Raw genomic sequence first — 24,556 nt, forward strand, 5'->3', positions numbered from 1 at the left:
TTACTGTTCCACACAGGCTCTCAGGTGAACAGTGAAAGCTGCTGTGTCCTTAAAAACATTCCCACACACGGGGCACGTTTCACGGCAGGTGTGAGCTTTCTGCTGAGAGAGATTAAAAAAGCTCTTCCCACAGACAGAACATGTGTACGGCCTCTCTCCGGTGTGGGTCCGCTGGTGTTTCCGGAGGTCCCTTGAGTATGCAAAGCCCTTCCCACAGTCTGAACATGTGTACGGCCTCTCTCCGGTGTGGGTCCGCTGGTGTCGGTGGAGGTTCCCTGCCAGTGTAAAGCCCTTCCCACAGACAGAACATGTGTACGGCCTCTCTCCGGTGTGGGTCCGCTGGTGTCGGTGGAGAGTCCCTGAGTGTGCAAAGCCCTTCCCACAGACAGAACATGTGTACGGCCTCTCTCCGGTGTGGGTCCGCTGGTGTTGGTGGAGGTTCCCTGCCCGCGTGAAACACTTCCCACATTCAGCACATTCATGCCGTCTCTCCGTTATTCGTCCTGGAATATCACCTGACTTCCCTATTGCCCTCCTTCCGTCAGATGGTGTCAACGGACTCTGCTCACGTTTACTTTGTGGATCTGTGTCCACTCTGGGAGTAGAAGGTTGACCAGCTGGCGTTGGTATGGAGGCTTCAGGATGCCTTCTTAAGTGTCTTGTAAGGTACTCCGCCGTGGTGAATGCTATAGTGCAGTGAGGGCAGGGATGACAGTCTCCTTGGGTTACGCCGTCTACCGCTGGAGAAGGAAACAGAAATGATCACATTCAGCAAAAAATCCACGCTCTGATTTGGAAGACAGATTAGTAAATGCTTCAGTGTTAATGGAGCTGCTCGGAGATGTTAATTGAAATAATTTACAGGCGTGACTAGTGAAAGATTGTGGGGAGGAGGGATTTATCAATCACCAGATGATTCTGATAAAGACTCGAGGGGGATGGATTCTGTCTTTGATATCCCCCAAGGAACAAGGTACACGTCAGTAAGTTTTTAAGAATTCTTCTAACCCAGTGTGATAACTGGTTTGTTAAAATGGGCAAGTGAAAAGCAAAGTGCAGATGTCAAATAACATCATGAGCTGGGAGTTGCTGAGGACGACAGCAGGGCAAAGGGGCTGACTGCATCTTTGTAAATGCTCAGTGATTCAGCGTGAGTTGCTCCAAGGATGTTTTGAATAAAATCAGTGCATCCACGAAGTTTTTGTGCTGACACCTGCGACATCATTCAGCACAATTCTCTGCACTTCACTATTCTGCAAATTTCTCATCCTTACTACAACTGCTGCTTTGTTTTTGATCACAGTTTCTGACGTGCCACTTTAAACATCCGTAATTATTTTACAGTAAATTAGTTAAAGTTTGATTGTGTTGAACAATCCCTGTTCCAGGCGTACACTGGCCCTATCCCTGACCTCTATCTCCGTCACATTGACAAGTGCATCGGTACTACCTCCTGCACCCATCCAGAACTCATGGACTTCATTAACTTCACCACCAATTTCCATCCTGCACTCAAATTCACTTGGACCATCTTTGACACCACCCTCGCCTTTCTTGATCTCAGTCTCCATCACAGGCTGACATCTATTACAAACCCACTGACAGTCCACAACTACCTTGTCTACACTTCTTCCCACCCTGCTTCCTGCAAAGACTCCATCCCCTACTCCTAATTCCTTCGTCTACGCCACATCAAGATGAGGGGTTCCCTACCAGGACATCTGACATGTCCTGATTCTTTAGGGAATGGAGGTTCCCCTCTCCCATCAGAGATGAGGCCTCACTGCTGTTTCCTCGGTACCCCACAGCTCTGCCTTCCTCCCCCTCTCCCTATTCGTAACAGAGACAGAGTCCCGCTAAATATGAGGTCCTGTTCCTCTAATTTCCGGTGGGCCTCACTATGGCACTGGAGGAGGCCCATGACAGGGCGGCACGGTAGCGCAGCGGTAGAGTTGCTGCTTTACAGCGAATGCAGCGCCGGAGACTCAGGTTCGATCCTGACTACGGGTGCTGCACTGTAAGGAGTTTGTACGTTCTCCCCTTGACCTGCATGGGTTTTCTCCGAGATCTTCGGTTTCCTCCCACACTCCAAAGACGTACAGGTATGTAGGTTAATTGGCTGGGTAAATGTAAAAAATTGTCCCTAATGGGTGTAGGATAGTGTTAATGTACGGGGATCGCTGGGCGGCGCGGGCTTGGTGGGCCGAAAAGGCCTGTTTCCGCGCTGTATATATATGATATGATGATGATGACAGAAAGGTCATACTGGAAGTGGAAGTTGAAGTGCTCAGCCATCGGGAGATCAGGTTGGTTAAGGCGGACTGAGTGAAGGTGTTGAATGAAACGATCGCCGATCCTGCGTTCGGTTTCGCCAATGTAAAGAAATTGACATTTAGAGCAGCGGATGCAATGGATGAGGTTGGAGGAAGTGCAGGTGAACCTCTGTCTCACCTGGAAAGACTGTTTCGGTCCTTGGATGGAGTTGAGGGGGGAGGTAAAGGGATAGGTGTTGCATCTCCTGCGGTTGCAGGGGAAAATGCCTGGGGATGGGGTGGTTTGGGTAGGAAGGGACGAGTGGACATGGGAGTTACGGAGGGAACGGTCTCTGTGGAACGCAGAAAGGGGAGGGGATGGGAAGATGTGGCCAGTAGTGGGGTCCCGTTGGAGGTGACGGAAATGTTGGAGGATGATTTGTTGGATACTCTGGCTGATGGGGTGGGACATCTCTGATGTCCTAGTGTGAAACACCTCATCCCAGGCGCAGATGCAGCGTAGACGGAGGAATTGGGAGTAGGGGATAGGCTTTTTGCAGGAGACAGGGTGGGATGAAGTGTAGTCCAGATAGCTGTGCGAGTCAGTCACTAGTCTGTCTCCTGTGATGGAGATGGTGAGGTCCAGAAACGGTAGGGAGATGTCGGAGATAGTCCAGAAATGGTAGGTTTCCTTTATTATTTTTACTTTTTTGCATATCTTTCATTCATTGTTCTTTATCTCTCCACATCGTTGTTTAATATCTCTCGTTTCCCTCTTCCCTAACTAGTCGGAAGGGTCTCGACCCAAAACATCACCCATCCCTTCTCTCACGAGATGCTGCCTGTACCGCTGAGTAAATCCAGCATTTTATGTCTATCTGCAGCATCTGCAGTTCCTTCCCACACAATTAAAGTTGCCTGCAGTTCCCCGATTTGTGCAGAATCCTCACGTTTTGGGTCTTGGTTTGACATCCACATTGTGGTCCATGTGATTCCCAGCTCCTTGGCATAGTCATCACCGTACCAGACCAACAACTCGCAGAGAGGAGGAACCGGCTTGCAGGTCCTGTAGTAAATGTTGCCCCGGTGCTGGAAGGCAACAAGGTTCTGTTCCTCCTCCTTTCTGGCACAGTTCACAAATCTGCAACACAACAAGCACAGATAGAAGGTACAACAGTCACTTAAAATTATAAGTGAACACAGAACGTAAAGTATATCAGCAAAGTCTGTTGAATGGGAGATGTCCCCAGCCATGGCCCAAATTCAACCTGAAATATTGTACACCCTTTCTCAGCACACTGCTGAAGGAAACTTGAACTTTGTTTCCCTTCCCACAGATGCGGCCTGACCTACGCAGTATTTCCAGTCTTTTCTGTTTTTATGTCTACCTGGTATTACTGTTGTTGGTATTGTATTGATTACTTTCTATTTATCTGCATGTTATTGCGTTAACAGACTTGTTAAGCTGCAGGAAGTTAGAATTTTATTGTGGAACAATTAAACACTGTTGACCCTGGCTGTGTTATTTACAGGGAGGCAAAGACAGAGCAGCTGTGATGCAGCGTGGCGTGAATTGAGTTATTCTTCTCTTGGAATATTGATTCACGGAGATACCCCAGATTTTAACATCAAGACCTGATTTTAAACTGTGGCATCAGTGCCCCAGTCACAGGTCAAGACATGACAGGCTGAATATTTGATGCAAAGTTTTGCAGCATCAGGTGACATTCCAAGAGCACGAGGCTTGAGATAAGAGTTGTGGGTCATGGAGTGATTCAAGGAGAAAGGCTGGTTTAGGCAAGGAAAGCATCGCCCAGACAGAATGCTGATTCTTTCTGGATTAATGAGTAAAATGGACCATTTTCCTTCCCCGACTCATGTATTTCCCATTCATCCCCTCTTTTAAACTAAATAGTGGGGGGAGGGGGGATGTCAAATGGGATAAACAAAGATGGAGTTGAAGGGAAAGAGAGTATAGGAAAAGTTAAGACCCCAGAATTAACGGGACAGAAAGCTCACGAAAGGATAGGAGAGAATGGCCAAGTGTAATAGGAATCGATGTGAAAGGTGAGATGAGTAATGGATTAAAAGTGTTATATATGAATGTGCAAAGTATAAGAAGTAAAGAGGATGAGCTTGAGGCTCAGTTAGAGATTGGTAGATATGACATTGTGGGGATTACAGAGACATGGCTGCAGTAGGATCGCGACTGGGAACTGAATATTCAGGGTTATACGTCCTATAGAAAGGACAGGCAGGTGGGCAGAGGAGGTGGGGTAGCTCTGTTGGGAAGGGATGAAATTGAGTCCTTTGTGAGAGATGACATAGGGTCTGACGATATAGAGTCACTGTGGATAGAGTTGAGGAATTGTAAAGGTAAGAAGACACTAATGGGAGTTATCTACAGACCCCCAAACAATAGCGTAGATATAGGGTTTAAGTTGCAGCAGGTGTTAAAACTGGCATGTAACAAAGGTTTGTGGTTATGGGAGATTTCAATATGCAGGCAGACAATAGACAATAGGTGCAGGATGAGGCCATTCGGCCCTTTGAGCCAGCACCGCCATTCAATGTGATCATGGCTGATTATTCTCAATCAGTACCCCATTCTGATTATTCTCAATCAGTACCCCGTTCCTGCCCGTTCCTGCCTTCTCCCCATACCCCCTGACTCTGCTATCCTTAAGAGCTCTATCTAGCTCTCTCTTGAATGCATTCAGAGCATTGGCCGCCACTGCCTTCTGAGGCAGAGAATTCCACAGATTTACAACTCTGACTGATTTTTTTTTTTCCTCATCTCAGTTCTAAATGGCCTACCCCTTATTCTTAAACTGTGGCCCCTTGTTCTGGACTCCCCCAACATTGGGAACATGTTTCCTGCCTCTAACGTGTCCAACCCCTTAATAATCTTATACGTTTCGATAAGACCTCCTCTCATCCTTCTAAATTCCAGTGTATACAAGCCTAGTCGATCCAGTCTTTCAACATACGACAGTCCCGCCATTCCGGGAATTAACCTAGCAATTAAATACCAATAATATCCTTCCTCAAATTTGGAGACCAAAACTGCACACAGTACTCCAGGTGCGGTCGCACTAGGGCCCTGTACAACTGCAGAAGGACCTCTTTGCTCCTATACTCAACTCCTCTTGTTATGAAGGCCAACATTCCATTGGCTTTCTTCACTGCCTGCTGTACCTGCATGCTTCCTTTCAGTGACTGATGCACTAGGACACCCAGATCTCGTTGTACGTCCCCTTTTCCTAACTTGACACCATTCAGATAATACTCTGCCTTCCTATTCTTACCACCAACGTGGATAACCTCACACTTATCCACATTAAACTACATCTGCCATGCATCCACCCACTCACACAACCTGTCCAAGTCACCCTGCAACCTCATTGCACCTTCCTCACAGTTCACAGGGAGACAGGGAAAATCAGGTTGGTTCTGGACCCCAAGAAAGGGAGTTTGCAGTGTGCCTTCGAGATGGATTCTTAGAGCAGTTTGTACTCCAGCCTACCAGAGAGATGGCAATTCTGGATTCAGTGTTGTCCAACAAACCAGATTTAATAAGGGAACTCGAGGAAAAGGAACCGCTTGGAGGTAGTGACCATAATATGAATAGTTTTAATCTGCAATTTGAGAGGGAGAAGGTTAAATCAGAAATTTCAGTGTTGCAGTTGAACAAAGGGGACTATGAAGGCATGATAGAGGAGCTGGCCAAGGTCGAATGGAAAAGGATCCTAGCAGGAATGTCGGTGGAACAGCAATGGCAGGAATTTCTGGGCATAATCCAGAAGATGCAGGATCATTTCTTTCCAAAGAAGAAGAAAGATTCTAAGGGGAGTAAGCCAAAGGTTTGGGGAACTTTCAAAGGATAACAGAAGGTAACAAAAAGGGCAATACGGGCTGAAAAGATGAAGTACGAGGGGAAGCTGGCCAGGAATATAAAGAAGGCCAGTAAAAGCTTCTTTCAGTATGTTAAGAGAAAGAGATTAGTTGGGACAAATGTGGGTCCGTTGAAGGCAGAAACGGGTGAAATTATTGTGGGTAACAAGGAAATGGTGGAAGAGTTGAACAGGTACTTCGGATCTGTCTTCACTAAGGAAGACGTAAACAATCTCCCACATGTACTAGAGGACAGAGGATCTAGGGAGACAGAGGAATTGAAAGAAATTTGCATTAGGCGAGAAATAGTATTGCGTAGACTGATGGGACTGAAGGTTGAAAAGTCCGGGAGCAGAGCAAGGACGCCCGTTGGCTGAGCAGTAAAGTAAGTGCTAATCACAGTTGAACAGGCAGTTTAAAAAGAGCGCCAAAAGGAAGTAGTAGTCAATTTGAAAAGTCCGGGAGCAGAGCAAGGACGCCCGTTGGCTGAGCAGTAAAGTAAGTGCTAATCACAGTTCAACAGGCAGTTTAAAAAGAGCGCCAAAAGGAAGTAGTAGTCAATTTGAAAAGTCCGGGAGCAGAGCAAGGACGCCCGTTGGCTGAGCAGTAAAGTAAGTGCTAATCACAGTTGAACAGGCAGTTTAAAAAGAGCGCCAAAAGGAAGTAGTAGTCAATTTGAAAAGTCCGGGAGCAGAGCAAGGACGCCCGTTGGCTGAGCAGTAAAGTAAGTGCTAATCACAGTTCAACAGGCAGTTTAAAAAGAGCGCCAAAAGGAAGTAGTAGTCAATTTGAAAAGTCCGGGAGCAGAGCAAGGACGCCCGTTGGCTGAGCAGTAAAGTAAGTGCTAATCACAGTTGAACAGGCAGTTTAAAAAGAGCGCCAAAAGGAAGTAGTAGTCAATTTGAAAAGTCCGGGAGCAGAGCAAGGACGCCCGTTGGCTGAGCAGTAAAGTAAGTGCTAATCACAGTTGAACAGGCAGTTTAAAAAGAGCGCCAAAAGGAAGTAGTAGTCAATTTGAAAAGTCCGGGAGCAGAGCAAGGACGCCCGTTGGCTGAGCAGTAAAGTAAGTGCTAATCACAGTTCAACAGGCAGTTTAAGTGAGAAGTCAGGTAAATTGGACAATCAGGCAATTTAAATTGGTGATATAAGCAAGGCTTACAAAAGGGTGCAGCCCTGTTCAGGTGCAGCCCAGTGAGGGAAGTGCCCAGTGAGAAAAGTGCGAGTCTTTGGCTGCGAGTCTTTGGCTGCGAGTCTTTGGCTGCGAGTCTTTGGCTGCGAGTCTTTGGCTGCGAGTCTTTGGCTGCGAGTCTTTGGCTGCGAGTCTTTGGCTGCGAGTCTTTGGCTGCGAGTCTTTGGCTGCGAGTCTTTGGCTGCGAGTCTTTGGCTGCGAGTCTTTGGCTGCGAGTCTTTGGCTGCGAGTCTTTGGCTGCGAGTCTTTGGCTGCGAGTCTTTGGCTGCGAGTCTTTGGCTGCGAGTCTTTGGCTGCGAGTCTTTGGCTGCGAGTCTTTGGCTGCGAGTCTTTGGCTGCGAGTCTTTGGCTGCGAGTCTTTGGCTGCGAGTCTTTGGCTGCGAGTCTTTGGCTGCGAGTCTTTGGCTGCGAGTCTTTGGCTGCGAGTCTTTGGCTGCGAGTCTTTGGCTGCGAGTCTTTGGCTGCGAGTCTTTGGCTGCGAGTCTTTGGCTGCGAGTCTTTGGCTGCGAGTCTTTGGCTGCGAGTCTTTGGCTGCGAGTCTTTGGCTGCGAGTCTTTGGCTGCGAGTCTTTGGCTGCGAGTCTTTGGCTGCGAGTCTTTGGCTGCGAGTCTTTGGCTGCGAGTCTTTGGCTGCGAGTCTTTGGCTGCGAGTCTTTGGCTGCGAGTCTTTGGCTGCGAGTCTTTGGCTGCGAGTCTTTGGCTGCGAGTCTTTGGCTGCGAGTCTTTGGCTGCGAGTCTTTGGCTGCGAGTCTTTGGCTGCGAGTCTTTGGCTGCGAGTCTTTGGCTGCGAGTCTTTGGCTGCGAGTCTTTGGCTGCGAGTCTTTGGCTGCGAGTCTTTGGCTGCGAGTCTTTGGCTGCGAGTCTTTGGCTGCGAGTCTTTGGCTGCGAGTCTTTGGCTGCGAGTCTTTGGCTGCGAGTCTTTGGCTGCGAGTCTTTGGCTGCGAGTCTTTGGCTGCGAGTCTTTGGCTGCGAGTCTTTGGCTGCGAGTCTTTGGCTGCGAGTCTTTGGCTGCGAGTCTTTGGCTGCGAGTCTTTGGCTGCGAGTCTTTGGCTGCGAGTCTTTGGCTGCGAGTCTTTGGCTGCGAGTCTTTGGCTGCGAGTCTTTGGCTGCGAGTCTTTGGCTGCGAGTCTTTGGCTGCGAGTCTTTGGCTGCGAGTCTTTGGCTGCGAGTCTTTGGCTGCGAGTCTTTGGCTGCGAGTCTTTGGCTGCGAGTCTTTGGCTGCGAGTCTTTGGCTGCGAGTCTTTGGCTGCGAGTCTTTGGCTGCGAGTCTTTGGCTGCGAGTCTTTGGCTGCGAGTCTTTGGCTGCGAGTCTTTGGCTGCGAGTCTTTGGCTGCGAGTCTTTGGCTGCGAGTCTTTGGCTGCGAGTCTTTGGCTGCGAGTCTTTGGCTGCGAGTCTTTGGCTGCGAGTCTTTGGCTGCGAGTCTTTGGCTGCGAGTCTTTGGCTGCGAGTCTTTGGCTGCGAGTCTTTGGCTGCGAGTCTTTGGCTGCGAGTCTTTGGCTGCGAGTCTTTGGCTGCGAGTCTTTGGCTGCGAGTCTTTGGCTGCGAGTCTTTGGCTGCGAGTCTTTGGCTGCGAGTCTTTGGCTGCGAGTCTTTGGCTGCGAGTCTTTGGCTGCGAGTCTTTGGCTGCGAGTCTTTGGCTGCGAGTCTTTGGCTGCGAGTCTTTGGCTGCGAGTCTTTGGCTGCGAGTCTTTGGCTGCGAGTCTTTGGCTGCGAGTCTTCGGCGAGGAGGCTGAGGTGAGGAGGATACCATTGTTTTAAGCCAGAGCTGGTTATAGGCACAAGGTGATGGCGGAAAAGTTGGTGCGGTGTGTTTCCTGCAGGATGTGGGAAGACAGGGACGTCGCGGGAGCTTCTGGGAGCTACACCTGCAAGAACTGTGTCCAGGTGCAGCTCCTGAAGGGACGTGTGGTGGAGTTGGAGAGGCAGTTGGATGACCTCAGGGCCATCCGGGAATGCGAGAGTTTCCTCGACAGGACCTATTGTGAGGCTGTCACGCCAAGGGTCCAGGTCGAGCGAAGGTGGGAGACTGTTTCAGGGAGGAGTGGACGTGGACTACAGGAGACCCCGGTGGCTGTGCCTATTGCAAATAGGTATACCCTCTTGGGAACTGTCGGGGCAGAAGACGTTTCCAGTCCGAGTGGCGGACCTGTTGGCAAGGATACACGACAGGGGAGACCGAAGTCTGGAAGAGCCGTAGTGGTCGGTGACTCCATAGTCCGAGGGACGGATAGAAGATTCTGTGGCAGCAGGAGGGACTTGAGGATGGTCTGTTGCCTCCCTGGTGCCAGGGTTCAACACATCACAGACCGGCTTCAGAAAATCCTAGCGAGGGAAGGCGATCAACCTGAAGTCGTTGTGCACGTGGGCACGAATGACGTCGGGCGGAAGAGGAAGGAGGTGCTACAGCGGGAGTTTAGAGAGTTGGGAAAAACGCTGAGAAGTAGGACGTCGAAGGTAGTTATCTCTGGACTGCTACCGGTACCTCGTGCTGGTGAGGCCAGGAACAGAGAGATAGAGGGTATGAATTTATGGCTGAGGGACTGGTGCAGAGAGCAGGGATTTAGATTTCTGGACCACTGGGATCTCTTCTGGGCTAGGGGTGACTTGTACAAAAGGGACGGGTTGCATCTTAACAGCAGGGGGACAAACATTCTGGCAGGCAGGTTTGCTAGTGTGACACCTGTGGCTTTAAACTAAGTAGTGGGGGGGAGGGGTTAACAAATTGTGAATATGAAGATGAGGTAAAAGGGAATACAGGAGATATTGCAAAAGACTTTCGGAAGAATGGGAACAGAAGTTCTAGAGCGGAAAAGAAATTAAGGGCAGGGCCAATTGTGAACGATGTGAGAGGGGAGGTAAATACAGAAGTTAAAGTGTTGTACTTAAATGCGCGTAGTATAAAAAATAAAGTGGATGAGCTTGAGGCTCAGTTAGTCATGGGCAAGTATGATGTTGTAGGGATCACTGAGACATGGCTACAAGAGGACCAGGGCTGGGAACTGAATATTCAGGGGTACACAACGTATAGAAAAGACAGACAGGTGGGCAGAGGGGGTGGGGTTGCTCTGATGGTAAGGAATGATATTCATTCCCTTGCAAGGGGTGACATAGAATCAGGAGATGTTGAATCAGTATGGATAGAAATGAGAAATTGTAAGGGTAAAAAGACCCTAATGGGAGTTATCTATAGGCCCCCAAACAGTAGCCTCGACTTAGGGTGCAAGTTAAATCAGGAGATAAAATTGGCGTGTCAAAAATGTAATGCTACGGTGGTTATGGGAGATTTCAACATGCAGGTAGACTGGGAAAATCAGGTTGGAAATGGACCCCAGGAAAGAGAGTTTGTAGAGTGCCTTCGAGATGGATTCTTAGAACAGCTTGTACTGGAGCCTACCAGGGAGAAGGCAATTCTGGATTTAGTGTTGTGTAATGATCCTGATCTGATAAGGGGACTAGAGGTAAAAGAGCCATTAGGAGGCAGTGATCACAACATGATAAGTTTTACTCTGCAAATGGAAAGGCAGAAGGGAAAATCGGAAGTGTCGGTATTACAGTATAGCAAAGGGGATTACAGAGGCATGAGGCGGGAGCTGGCCAAAATTGATTGGAAGGAGGCCCTAGCAGGGAAGACGGTAGAACAGCAATGGCAGGTATTCCTGGGAATAATGCAGAGGTTGCAGGATCAATTTATTCCAAAGAGGTGGAAAGACTCTAAGGGGAGTAAGAGACACCTGTGGCTGACAAGGGAAGTCAGGGACAGCATAAAAATTAAGGAGAGGAAGTATAACATAGCAAAGAAGAGTGGGAAGACAGAGGATTGGGACTCTTTTAAAGAGCAACAAAAGTTAACTAAAAAGGCAATACGAGGAGAAAAGATGAGGTACGAGGGTAAACTAGCCAATAATATAAAGGAGGATAGCAAAAGTTTTTTTAGGTACGTGAAGAGGAAAAAAATAGTCAAGGCAAATGTGGGTCCCTTGAAGACAGAAGCAGGGGAATTTATTATGGGGAACAAAGAAATGGCAGACGAGTTAAACCGTTACTTTGGATCTGTCTTCACTGAGGAAGATACACACAATCTCCCAAATGTTCTAGGGGCTGGAGAACCTAGGGTGATGGAGGAACTGAAGGAAATCCACATTAGGCAGGAAATGGTTTTGGGTAGACTGATGGGACTGAAGGCTGATAAATCCCCAGGGCCTGATGGTCTGCATCCCAGAGTACTTAAGGAGGTGGCTCTAGAAATAGTGGAAGCATTGGAGATCATTTTTCAATGTTCTATAGATTCAGGATCAGTTCCTGTGGATTGGAGGATAGCAAATGTTATCCCACTTTTTAAGAAAGGAGGGAGAGAGAAAACGGGTAATTATAGACCAGTTAGTCTGACATCAGTGGTGGGGAAAATGCTGGAGTCAATTATAAAAGACGAAATTGCTGAGCATTTGGATAGCAGTAACGGGATCGTTCCGAGTCAGCATGGATTTACGAAGGGGAAATCATGCTTGACAAATCTACTGGAATTTTTTGAGGATGTAACTAGGAAAATTGACAAGGGAGAGTCAGTGGATGTGGTGTACCTCGACTTTCAGAAAGCCTTCGACAAGGTCCCACATAGGAGATTAGTGGGCAAAATTAGGGCACATGGTATTGGGGGTAGGGTACTGACATGGATAGAAAATTGGTTAACAGACAGAAAGCAAAGAGTGGGGATAAATGGGTCCCTTTCGGAATGGCAGGTAGTGACCAGTGGGGTACCGCAAGGTTCGGTGCTGGGACCCCAGCTATTTACGATATACATTAATGACTTAGACGGAGGGATTAAAAGTACCATTAGCAAATTTGCAGATGATACTAAGTTGGGGGGTAGTGTGAATTGTGAGGAAGATGCAATAAGGCTGCAGGGTGACCTGGACAGGTTGTGTGAGTGGGCGGATACATGGCAGATGCAGTTTAATGTAGATAAGTGTGAGGTTATTCACTTTGGAAGTAAGAATAGAAAGGCAGATTATTATCTGAATGGTGTCAAGTTAGGAGGAGGGGGAGTTCAACGAGATCTGGGTGTCCTAGTGCATCAGTCAATGAAAGGAAGCATGCAGGTTCAGCAGGCAGTGAAGAAAGCCAATGGAATGTTGGCCTTCGTAACAAGAGGAGTTGAGTATAGGAGCAAAGAGGTCCTTCTACAGTTGTACCGGGCCCTGGTGAGACCGCACCTGGAGTACTGTGTGCAGTTTTGGTCTCCAAATTTGAGGAAGGATATTCTTGCTATGGAGGGCGTGCAGCGTAGGTTCACTAGATTAATTCCCGGAATGGCGGGACTGTCGTATGTTGAAAGGCTGGAGCGATTGGGCTTGTATACACTGGAATTTAGAAGGATGAGGGGGGATCTTATTGAAACATATAAGATAATTAGGGGATTGGACACATTAGAGGCAGATAACATGTTCCCAATGTTGGGGGAGTCCAGAACAAGGGGCCACAGTTTGAGAATAAGGGGTAGGCCATTTAGAACGGAGATGAGGAAGAACTTTTTCAGTCAGAGGGTGGTGAAGGTGTGGAATTCTCTGCCTCAGAAGGCAGTGGAGGCCAGTTCGTTGGATGCTTTCAAGAGAGAGCTGGATAGAGCTCTTAAGGATAGCGGAGTGAGGGGGTATGGGGAGAAGGCAGGAACGGGGTACTGATTGATAGTGATCAGCCATGATCGCATTGAATGGCGGTGCTGGCTCGAAGGGCTGAATGGCCTACTCCTGCACCTATTGTCTATTGTCTATTGATAAATCCCCAGGGCATGATGGTCTGCAACCCAGGGTATTCAAGGAGGCGGCTCGAGAAATCGTGGACGTATTGGTGATCATTTTCCAATGTTCAATAGATTCACGATCAGTTCCTGTGGATTGGAGGGTCGCTAATGTTATCTCACTTTTCAAGAAAGGAGCGGGAGAGAAAACGGGGAATTGTAGACCAGTTAGCCTGACATCGGTGGTGGGGAAAATGCTTGAGTCAATTATTAAAGAGGCAATAATGGCACATTTGACAATAATGGCAGTAAAAGGATAAGTCCAAGTCAGCATGGATTTATGAAGGGGAAATCTTGCTTGACTAATCTTCTGGAATTCTTTGATGTGACAAGTAAAATGGATGAAGGAGAGCCAGTGGATGTAGTGTACGTAGACTTTCAGAAAGCTTTTGATAAGGTCCCACACGGGAGGTTGGTGAGCAAAATTAGAGCACACAGTATTGGGGGTAGGGTACTGACATGGATAGAGAATTGGAAGGCAGACAGGAAGCAAAGAGTAGGAATAAACGGGTCCTTTTCGGAATGGCAGGCAGTTGCGAGTGGAGTGCCGCAAGGCTCAGTGTTGGGGCCGCAACTATTCACCATATAAATTAATGGTTTGGATGATGGAATTACAAGTAACACTAGCAAGTTTACAGATGACACAAAGCATGAGGTTATCCACTTTGGTGGCAAAAACAAGGCGGCAGATTATTATCTCAATGGTGTCAGATTAGGTAAAGGGGAAGTGCAGCGAGACCTGGGTGTCTTTGTACACCAGGCACTGAAAGTAAGTGTGCAGGTACAGCAAGCAGTGAAGAAAGCCAATGGCATGTTGGTCTTCATAACGAGAAGATTTAAGTATAGGAGCAAAGAGGTCCTTCTGCAGTTGTATAGGGCCCTGGTAAAACCACACTGGAGTATTATGTGCAGTTTTGGTCTCCTAATTTGAGGAAGGTCGTCCTTGCTATTGAGGCAGCGCAGCGTAGATTCACCAGGTTAATCCCTGGGATGGTGGGACTGTCATATGAGGAAAGATTGGAAAGATTGGACCTGTATTCACTGGAGTTTAGAAAGATGAGAGGGGATCTTATAGAGACGTATAAAATTATAAAAGGACTGTACAAGTTAGATACAGGAAAAATGTTCCCAATGTTGGGGATGTCCAGAACCAGGAACTACAATCTAAGAATAAAGGAGAGGCCATTTAAAACTGAGGTGAGAAGAAGCATTTTCACCCTGAGAGTTGTGAATTTGTGGAATTCTCCGACACAGAAGGCAGTGGAGGCCAATTCACTGGATGGATTTAAAAGAGTCAGATAGAGCTCTTGGGGCTAGTGGAATCAAGGGATATGGGGAGAAGGCAGGCACAGGTTACTGATTGTGGATGATCAGCCATGATCACAGTGCATGGCGGTGCCGGCTCAAAGGGCCAAATGGCCTCCTCCTGCACCTATTTTCTATGTTTCTTTCCCCTCACTTGCCCACCTTTGTCCCACCCCACCTCTCGTTTCCAGCTTTATTCCCTTGTACTCCATCAGTCTGAAAAAAGCCCCACCCGAAACGTTGTCTGTCGATTCCCTGCACAGATGCTGCCTGACCCACTGAATTCCTCTCACACTTTGCTTTTACTCCAAGAATCCAGCATCTGCAGTCTCTTGTGTCTCCTTTCTTAAATAACCCAGTTATTGCTTATTATTATGATAAGCATTAGTCTTTCCTTACCTCATCCAGTTCGATTTAGATTCATCCTGTGCATCAATGTATTCAGTGTCATTGTTTGCCTTACAGATCTATAAAAGAGATATTTGGTTAAAAAAAACACACATTGATAAAGAAAACAAACGTGAAGCTTACAGTTCCCAGTTCCCTTCAACTAACTACCACTTCACCTATTTTACTTGATTACACTTTTATATCAGAGCACTCGAAAATCCCTGCGAATTAAATCACATGGCAAAGAAACCCCAAGAATATAATAAACATTTTGCACAATTTTAAGGAGCTTTGTCGGGTTGTAATAGTTTCTTTAATTTTGGTAATGTCACTGTGCTAATGATTTCTGATTAGTCAGAAACATTCAATGTATTCTCAAACAAGGAGGTCGGACATCAGGGTGAAAGTCAAGTCAAGTCAATTTTATTTGTATAGCACATTTAAAAACAACCCACGTTGACCAAAATGCTGTACATCTGATTAGGTACTAAGGAAAAAAAAAATGAAAAAAATGAAACATACAGTAGCACGCAAGCAGTTCACAGCGCCTCCTCAGGGGCAGCAGAGCAGGAAGGAGATGGGGCACTGAGTCAGCTCAGAGATTGGGTGAGGGAGAGGGATGCCAGTCTGAGCAGTGAAGTGGGAATCACTGGAACAGAAGAGAAAGACAAAGAGCACAGACCCTTCAGTCTCTAATCACATTGACAACCAAATTAAAATGGAAACATGTAATTAAGAATCTAAGTTACAGAAATTATTTTCAGTTAGCTTAAAACTGTTTCTTTATTGGTAAGAAACTTGATGACTTTGATTAGAATATAAAATAATTCAGCTACAAAAAAATTGTAATAAAAACAGAGAATTCAGGATACCCAGCAAGGCAGGCAGCATTCGTGGAGGATAAAACACAGCTCACATTTCAGGATGATGATCTTTCTTCAACAAATGTTATCAAACCTGCTGAGCATTTTCCATGATGAACTATTGGAACCACTTACCGCCCATGAATAACCACTGATAGCAGCTTCTTCTTCATTTGAAACTTCTCCTTCATAGGGTCCAAAATGAATGCCCCTGGGAATAACCTTCCCTTCATTCCAGACACCAAGACCGGCTTTACGAATTTTGGACGTGGCAATGCTGAGGCCCTCTGGTAGAGTTAAATGAGCTCTATCGGTGCGATTGCAATCAATGACAGTGTCCTTCATGAAGATTGGTGGGCCATGCACAGGGCATTCTTCAATAAAAAATGTCTCACAGGCTTCACAAACTATAACGGAAAATATAAAATTAAGAAATGATCAGGGTGTTGGCGTTATTGAAAATGGCTGCACTTGGTACTGAAAATGCTTGTTGATCCACAAAAGATGTTATCTTATTAAAAGTATTTCAGAATATAATACGACCATGATGTAGATGTTGTGCAGAAGATCTTGGAAAAATCACTCTTTCCAAAATTACTCTTCTGAGGAAGCATTGAAAATGTGAAAGATTAATAGTGGCCGATTTGTGAAGAATCCCTTCGTGATGTTTGTCGGTCACCATGAATATCTTCGGGGTAAGATGCCGCTATTTAATTCAAAATGGCTGCCGTGTTGAACTGTATGGATATTTATAAACATCAAGAGAAAAATCATGACCATGGAATATAATTTTGCATTTAGTAATACCAAGCATGATGTAATACAGAGTATGTTTAACGGTAACAGTGCTGTAGTGCATGGAGTCAACTCCAAGAAAAGTGTTTTGAAGGATAAAAGTAACAGTCTATTATGTGAACTTATGAAGCATTTGTAACAAGGCAGATGAATTAAGACCATTGACATAGGTGCAGGAGTAAGCCATTCGGCCCTTCAAGCCAGCACCACCATTCGATGTGATCATGGCTAATCATCCACAATCAGTTCCCTGTTCCTGCCTTCTCCCCATATCCCTCGATTCCGCTAGCCCCAAGAGCTCTATCTAACTCTCTTTTGAATGCAGCCAGTGAATTGGCCTCCACTGCCTTCTGAGGCAGAGAATTACACAAATTCACAACTCTCTGGGTGAAAATGTTTTTCCTCATCTCGGTTCTAAATGGCCTACCCCTTATTCTTAAACTGTGGTCCCTGGTTTTGGACTCCCCCAACATCATAGAAACATCTAAAATAGGTGCAGGAGGAGGCCATTTGGCCCTTCGAGCCATTTGGCCCTTCACAGTGCTCATGGCTGATCATCCACAATCAGTAACCTGTACCTGCCTTCTCCCCATATCTCTGGATTCCACTAGCTCCAAGAGCTCTACCGAACTCTTAAATTCATTCAGTGAATTGGCCTCCATTGCCTGCTGTGGCAGAGAATTCTACAAATTCACAATTCTGGGTGAAAAAGTTACTTCTCACCTCAGTTTTAAATGGCCTCCCCTTTATTCTTAGAATGTGTCCCCTGGTTCTGGACTCCCCCAACATTGGGAATATTTTTCCTGCATCTGCCTTGTCCAGTCCCTTTATAATTTTATGTCTCTATAAGATCCCCTCTCATCATTCTAAACTCCAGTGAATATAACCATAGTCTTTCCAATCTTTCCTCATATGACAGTCCCTTCATCCCAGGGATTAACCTCGTGAATCTACACTGCACTGCCTAAATAGCAAGGTCGTCCTACCTCACATTAGGAGACAAAAACGGCACACAATACTCCAAATGTGGTCTCACCAGGGCCTTATACAACTGCATAAAGACCTCTTTACTCTTATACTCAAATCCTGTTGTTATGAAGGCTTTCTTCACAGCCTGCTGTACCTGCACGCTTACTTTCAGTGACTGGTGTACAAGGATACCAAGGTCTCGTTGCACTTCCCCTTTACCTAATCTGACACCATTGATATAATAATCTGCTTCCTTATTTTTGCCGCCAAAGTGGATAACCTCACAGTTATCTACATTATACTGCATCTGCCATGCACCTGCCCACTCACTCAACCTGTCCAATTCACCTAGCAACCTCCTAACATTATCCTCACAGTTCCCACTGCCACCCAGCTTTGTGTCATCCTCAAACGTGCTAGTGTTACTTCTACTTCCATCATCCAAATCACTTATATCGTAAATAGTTGCGGCCCCAGCACTGAGCCTTGCGGCACTCCACTCTCCACTGCCTGCCATTCTGAAAAGGACCCGTTTATTCGTACTTTTGCTTCCTGTCTGCCAACCAATTCTCTATCCATGTCCATACCCTACCATGTGATTTAATTTTGCTCACCAACCTCCCGTGTGGTACCTAATCAAACAACGGCTTTCTGAAAGTCTAGAAACACTACATCCACTTGCTCTCCTTCATCCATTTTACTTGTCATGTCCTCAAAAAATTCCAGATGATTAGTCAAGCAGGATTTCCCCTTCATAAATCCATGCTGACTTGGACCAATCGTTTTACCACTATCCAGATGTGCCGTTATTACCTATTTAATAATTGACTCCAGCATCTTCCCCACCACCAGGCTAACTGGTCTATAATTCCCCGTTTCCTCTCTCGCTCCTTTCTTGAAAAGTGGGATAACATTAGCTACCCTCCAATCCACAGGAACTGATCCTGAATATATTGAACATTGGAAAATAATCACTAATGCGTCCACGATTTCTAGAGCCACCTCCTTGAGTACCCTGGGATGCAGACCATCAGGCCCTGGGGATTTATCAGCCTTCAGTCCCATCAGTTTACCCAATCCTATTTCTCGCCTAATGCAAATTTCTTTTAGTTCCTCCGACTCCCTTGATACTCTGTCCACTTGTGCATCTGGAAGATTGTTAGTGCCTTCATTAGTGAAGACAGGTCCATTAGTGAAGACAGTTCCGCCATTTCCTTGTTACCCATAATCATTTCACCCGTTTCTGCCTTCAAGGGACCCACATTTGTCTTTACTAATCTTTTTCCCTTAACATACCTAAAGAAGCTTTTACTATCCTTCTTTATATTCTTGGCCAGCTTCGCTTCCTACCTCATCTTTTCAGCCCGTATTGCCCTTTTTGTCGTCTTCTGTTGTCCTTTGAAAGTTGCCCACTCCTCTGGCTTCCCGCTACTCTTTGCTATCTTATACATCTTTTCTTTTCGTTTTATTCCATCTCTAACTTCCTTTGTCAGCTACGGTTGCCTCCTACTCCCCTTAGAATCTATCTTCGCCTTTGGAATGAAATGATCCTGCATCCTCTGGATTATGCCCAGAAATTCCTGCCATTGCTGTTCCACCGTCATTCCTGCTAGGATCCCTTTCTATTTCACCTTGGCCAGCTCTTCTCTCATGCCTTCATAGTCCCCTTTGGTCAACTGTAACACTGACACTTCTGATTTAACCTTCTCCCGCTCAAATTGCATATTAAAACTAATTATATTACAGTCACTACCTCCAAGCGGTTCCTTTACCTTGAGTTCCCTTATTAAATCTGGTTCAATGGACAACACGAAATCCAGAATTGCCTTCTTCCTGGTAGGCTCCAATACAAGCTGTTCAAAAAATCCATCTTGGAGGCAATCTACAAACTCCCTTTCTTGGGGTCCTGTATCATACTGATTTTCCCAGTCTGCCTGCACATTGAAATCTCTTTAACCACCCTAGCATTACCTTTGTTACATGCCAATATTAACTCCTGATGCAACTTGCACCCTATATCCAGGCTACTGTACCTTTATTACTTGCCAATTTTAACTCCTGATGCAACTTGCACGCTATAACTATGCAAAAAGAAAAGAGATTTAATAAAGTATACAATGTAGAAAAGTAATTGCATGGTTTGTATCTAAACTGAACTTTACCAAATGCAAGACAAAATTGAGTTGGCCGGACTAATATAATTTTACATGAGTGCAACTGTGATGAACAGATTTGGCTCAGGGAATGATGTGGTGGAATAAGAGAGAAGGTTAATCAAAAATGTCAAAGAAAGAGAGCATTTCACAAAAGGGAAATCAAATATTTGTGTTGTCAAATTCAATCTTCATATAGAAAGGGAAAAAATGCTGAATTCGTGGGAAAATGAATTTGAAACTGAAATGAGTCTGGAAATGTTCTATCCAAGACAAATGCTGGTAATCCCAGCAAGTCAGAGAAGAATTATGGAAATAAAAACAGTGTTAGCATCTCACATTGAAGTTCCAACAAAGGGTCTTCCTCCTCAAACATTAGTTGTGTTTCTCTTTCCACAGATGATGCTGGATATCTTGTGCAACATGACAGAATTAACTGGTAGCTTTGCAATAAAGAATCATTTGGGACTCCTTGTTTAAATAACAGGAACATACATTGATCTTATGAGTGATGAAGTGAAAACAGAACATAGAGAATTATATTAAGCCATTTACTGATATATTAAGGTCAGATTGCTTAGATTAGGAAATTAGATGGAAAGTTATGACAGTTGGCAAATTGTAACTATTTAAAGGCAAGGATTAGTCAAAGATAATATCTTAGAACAAGGCACCTGCAATGTTTCCACGATTATTGCTGACAAGAAGGTAGATGGCAAAATAACTCACAAAATGACATAGATACCCACAAAATGACATAGATAGATAGATAGCTTTATTTGTCATCCAATATTGGACGAAATTCGGTCACCCACAGTCCAACAATAAAAGCATTAAATAGGCATTCAAATTACACAACCCCAAAAACCCCCAAAACACAGTCCAACAATAAAAGCATTAAATAGGCATTAAAATTACCCAACCCCAAAAACACACAAAAAAAGAAACATCCATCAAAGAAACATCCATCACAGTGAGTCTCCTCCAGTCCTCTCCTCACTGTGATGGAAGGCCACAATGTCTTTCCCTTCTCCTGCCGTCCTCGCCCGCAGTCAGGTTGTTGTGGTTGCAGGCCGCGCCGGACGGTCCGCAGCGGGCCGAGCCTAAGGCGAGTCGCAGCCGCTCCCGCAGCCGCTCCCGCAGCCTCCGAAGACGGCCGGCTCCACCGATGATAAGTCCGATCCGGGGCGGGCGAACACGCTGCCGCTGTTGCTGCACGTCGGGGCGGTCGTGGCTCCCGACATTGAAGCCCCCGCCCAGCAGAGAAATATCCCGCGGCATATCTTAGGCCGAGCCGGACGGTGAAATGTCCTCGACCCAAGCCCCGCGACCCGGGGCGGGCGAACCCGCTGCCGCTGCTGGAGCTCCCGATGTCGGCATCCACGCAGCCCGAGCCTAAGGCGAGTCGCAGCTGCTCCCGCAGCCTCCGAAGACGGCCGGCTCCGGTGATGGTAAGTCCGATCCGCGGGCTCTGCGAACCAGAGCCCTGGAGGCCGACAGCTCCAGGAGTTGGGCCGATGGTAGGCCGCAGCAGGAATGGAGACACGGCCCAGAACACAAAGGTCGGGTCTCCGTTCGGAAGGGATACATATTTACAATGTTACAGTTCCCCCCCTCCCCCCCACATACACACATAGTACACAAACACAAAAACACGACATCACAACTACAATTAAGACAAAAAAAAACAACAAAAACACAAAGACAAATGGACCGCAGGTGAGCCGCAGCTGCTAGGGCAGCGCCGCCATTTTGCAAGGAAAGTTAAAAGACAAGAAGATAAAGAAAGATTAACAATTCATTGCTCTTCCCACAATGTATCACAACAGTTTGATTAATATTTTTGGTAACGTCAGTTGGTCATACTGCACATAGCCCTATATTAATAATACACAAAGCAATACTCTTACATTCACATCCTTTATGATGCCCACAGTTACCAGGAATGTGCCTACATAAATTGGACATGAACCACACTTTCTTTAAACAGTCACTGTCAGTTTACCGGGGAATCAATGTCAGATTCCAATGTCTGACAAAATTCCAGAAGTTAACATCAAATGGTACGGAAAGTACCAGTGATTAATGTTAAAATAAAAAATTTCTTCATGAGTGAACACAATTTTGTGCTCTTGAACCAAAGCCCGCATTGTTCCACCATTGCACTGGCTACCAATGCACCATGCCATCACTTCAATGCTCCTAATGAAATATGGTTGCTTTGAAGAAATAAATTGGTTCCTTTGGACATACACAGGTAATCGTCATCATGGAGCTCCTGTTCTTCCGTATAGATGATCCTCTCTTTATTTCGTAAATTATAAATTATTTTGCCTGTCTGTTTGGTCGGTTCCTCGCTTGTAGATCCCAAAACTGAAAATAGAAAGCCAAAAATAACCTAATTACATTGTTTCAAGTCAGGTAAGTGGTTGAACTGTAAAATATAGAAGTTAGTTACATAATATGCAACATGTTCTATGAATTGAATTTACATGGTGGTAGTCAGATGGTCATTATATCATCTCCATCATTTACTGGAATGCACAGGAGTTACTCATTTTGAGTTTTACTTTTACAAACAGAATTACCTGTTGCTCTTTTGATTCTTTTCACCAACACTGTGCCTTCCTTCGTTTCCTCAGTGGCTCCTCCCAAATCTCTTTTGCCCTCCCCTGTATATGACATGACCTGTAATGAGACATTTTGGTGCAAACTGTGATTCATAAGGACACAAATAGATTGGCTCTACTTCTTCTCGATTATTTCTTCCATCGCATTATTAACTGGGATACTCAACTAAGCTACTAATAAAAGCAGTAACTGCCTTGTGTGCAATATTTCAGTGAACTCTCGTCTTTCGTACTCTACTCTAAAAGGAAGTATGATATTGTCAGCAAATATGGGAAAATGTGGGAACAATTGTTCCTCTTTCAACAATAAAAACTTATTTGCGAATGTTAGCACCTGACTCCAACAGCAGTGACGAAGATTTGTCTAAAAAGCAGTAATTTCTATCTTGTAGAAAATAAAATGCCAATGTAGAGCCACTCTGTTAATTCTCACTTGTCCTTTATCCTGGGAATAATTTCTGTTCTTACCTTTACGACGGGCTTTCTTTTCGTATTCTTGCCATTTTCATTCTTAAAAGGAGGCCTAAAGATTTTGACTCCTTCGGAAAAAAAGTGCCACATCAGTGCTGCTTTGGAAAAGCACAGACTGTATCTCAATAGTTTGGCAATTCTGGATATATCTAATGTTTTTGAGTTAAAAATGGAAGCAACATATCACAAAAGTAAAAATTAGGAAAAGTAAATTTACACTTCATAAATAACACATTGGGAAAAACATTTCCATTTTAACGAGTATCCTACCACTCCAAAGATAAGAATAAAATCACCCTTGCACCAGATTCCATAGGCTAATGGCCCAATTGATTAGAATCAATTATAGTTGAAAAACTGCATTTAATATTTCAAACAGATTTAAATTACGTTTTGCATTTTTTGTCAGAAGTTTAGGTGTCCAATCCTCATCTGATTCGCTAGATTCGTAGACTTGGGTTTGACGCCTTCTCCTCCGATTTGTCATGAATTCTGGCTTTGGTACATCCAATCCTGTGAAAAATAAAAATGCTCATCATCTGTTATGGCCAACCTCAAGTATTTATCTTCACTGAACTTAACTGCAAATATCTGTGGAAATATCACTTTGCAATGTTATCATTATTTCCTCCAGAGTATTCATGCTATTATTCAATTGTCACGTCTATTTGACAAAGACAGCAACGAACCTTACAATTATTTTTCAGTTAAAGAAAAATCAACCAGCATGAAGAATATGACGGATGAGAATGTGTATATTTCCAGGTCATAAATCGCAAGGACCACTCGTCCATGTGGTAAGTGAAATCGATCAGAATTCTTCTTTCCATTCCTCCAGGTTTAAAGTAATGGCTTATTCTAGCTGCCTGTACTCACAGTGACACTTTGTGCCATGGTTGAGTAAATGGATTGAATAATGAACAACTAGGGCAACCCACCTCTTCATTAATGGGAACATTGACCTTTGCCCAATTTCTGATTTCAGGACTGTGACAAGTTGCAACATCAAAAAGCATAACTGTGCCCCAATGTCTATGGGTTTCTGCCATCCATGGTCACCATCTTCTAAATGACATAAAGCTTTGGTATTGATTGTAAAGTTAGTTCAATTTGAAATTGAAATTGAAATTGAAATTGAAATTGGGCGGCACGGTAGCGCAGCGGTAGAGTTGCTGCTTTACAGCGAATGCAGCGCCGGAGACTCTGGTTCGATCCTGACTACGGGTGCTGTACTGTAAGGAGTTTGTACGTTCTCCCCGTGACCTGCGTGGGTTTTCTCCGAGATCTTCGGTTTCCTCCCACACTCCAAAGACGTACAGGTATGTAGGTTAATTGGCTGGGTAAATGTAAAAATTGTCCCTAGTGGGTGTAGGATAGTGTTAATGTACGGGGATCACTGGGCGGCACGGACTTGGAGGGCCAAAAAGGCCTGTTTCCGGCTGTAGATATATGATATGATATGATATGATATATGATATGATATGATATGAAATCACTGATGGAATTTTTGAATGTTGGTAAGGAACCTCTCCTGGAGGAAATAGTCATTAAAAGCAAAACTGTACATATCCTGCTGCCAATAATCTGGGACTAATCACAAGTCTGCTGGGTGTACTCATTTCATCAAAAGTCATAAGACAAATCTTACGGTTTGGCACACGTAACCTGCCTGATATATTATTATTAACTCCTGCCTGATATATTAATGCCTTGCAAAGTCAATAAATTTGCAAGGCATTAATATATCAGGCAGGAGTTTCTCCCTTGGGACCTTTCAAATTTTCCAATGACCAGTGGGCACAGCGGTTAAGTTGCTGCCTTACATCGAATGCAGCGCCGGAGACTCGGGTT

The 24,556-nt window shown here is 45.2% G+C and overlaps 1 protein-coding gene across 1 annotated transcript; it reads right to left on the reverse strand.

Annotated features, from left to right (window-relative positions):
* On the reverse strand, nt 1–22,738 carry LOC144612143 (histone-lysine N-methyltransferase PRDM9-like). The gene is made up of 7 exons (XM_078431703.1): nt 22,703–22,738; nt 22,193–22,292; nt 21,858–21,977; nt 15,823–16,094; nt 14,834–14,901; nt 3,203–3,393; nt 1–740 (listed from the first exon to the last, which is right to left on the reverse strand). The coding sequence occupies exons 2-7, from the start codon at nt 22,287–22,289 to the stop codon at nt 1–3; spliced, it is 1,488 nt and encodes a 495-aa protein (XP_078287829.1). The 5' UTR covers nt 22,290–22,292; nt 22,703–22,738.
* Nucleotides 22,739–24,556: the final 1,818 nt, after the last annotated feature.

Source organism: Rhinoraja longicauda, chromosome 43 (assembly GCF_053455715.1).
Source record: "Rhinoraja longicauda isolate Sanriku21f chromosome 43, sRhiLon1.1, whole genome shotgun sequence".
NCBI lineage: Eukaryota > Metazoa > Chordata > Chondrichthyes > Rajiformes > Arhynchobatidae > Rhinoraja > Rhinoraja longicauda.

What these genes read in the sequence shown, in the direction of transcription:
- LOC144612143 (XM_078431703.1), bottom strand. Translation starts at nt 22,289, where the DNA reads ATGTCATATACAGGGGAGGGCAAAAGAGATTTGGGAGGAGCCACTGAG. An exon ending in TCAGTGGTTATTCATGGGCG is followed by an intron (nt 14,902 to 15,822) that starts GTAAGTGGTTCC and finishes TCTCTTTTATAG; the next exon opens with ATCTGTAAGGCAAACAATGA. An exon ending in GTCAAACCAAGACCCAAAAC is followed by an intron (nt 741 to 3,202) that starts GTGAGGATTCTG and finishes TTCCTTCTCCAG; the next exon opens with CGGTAGACGGCGTAACCCAA.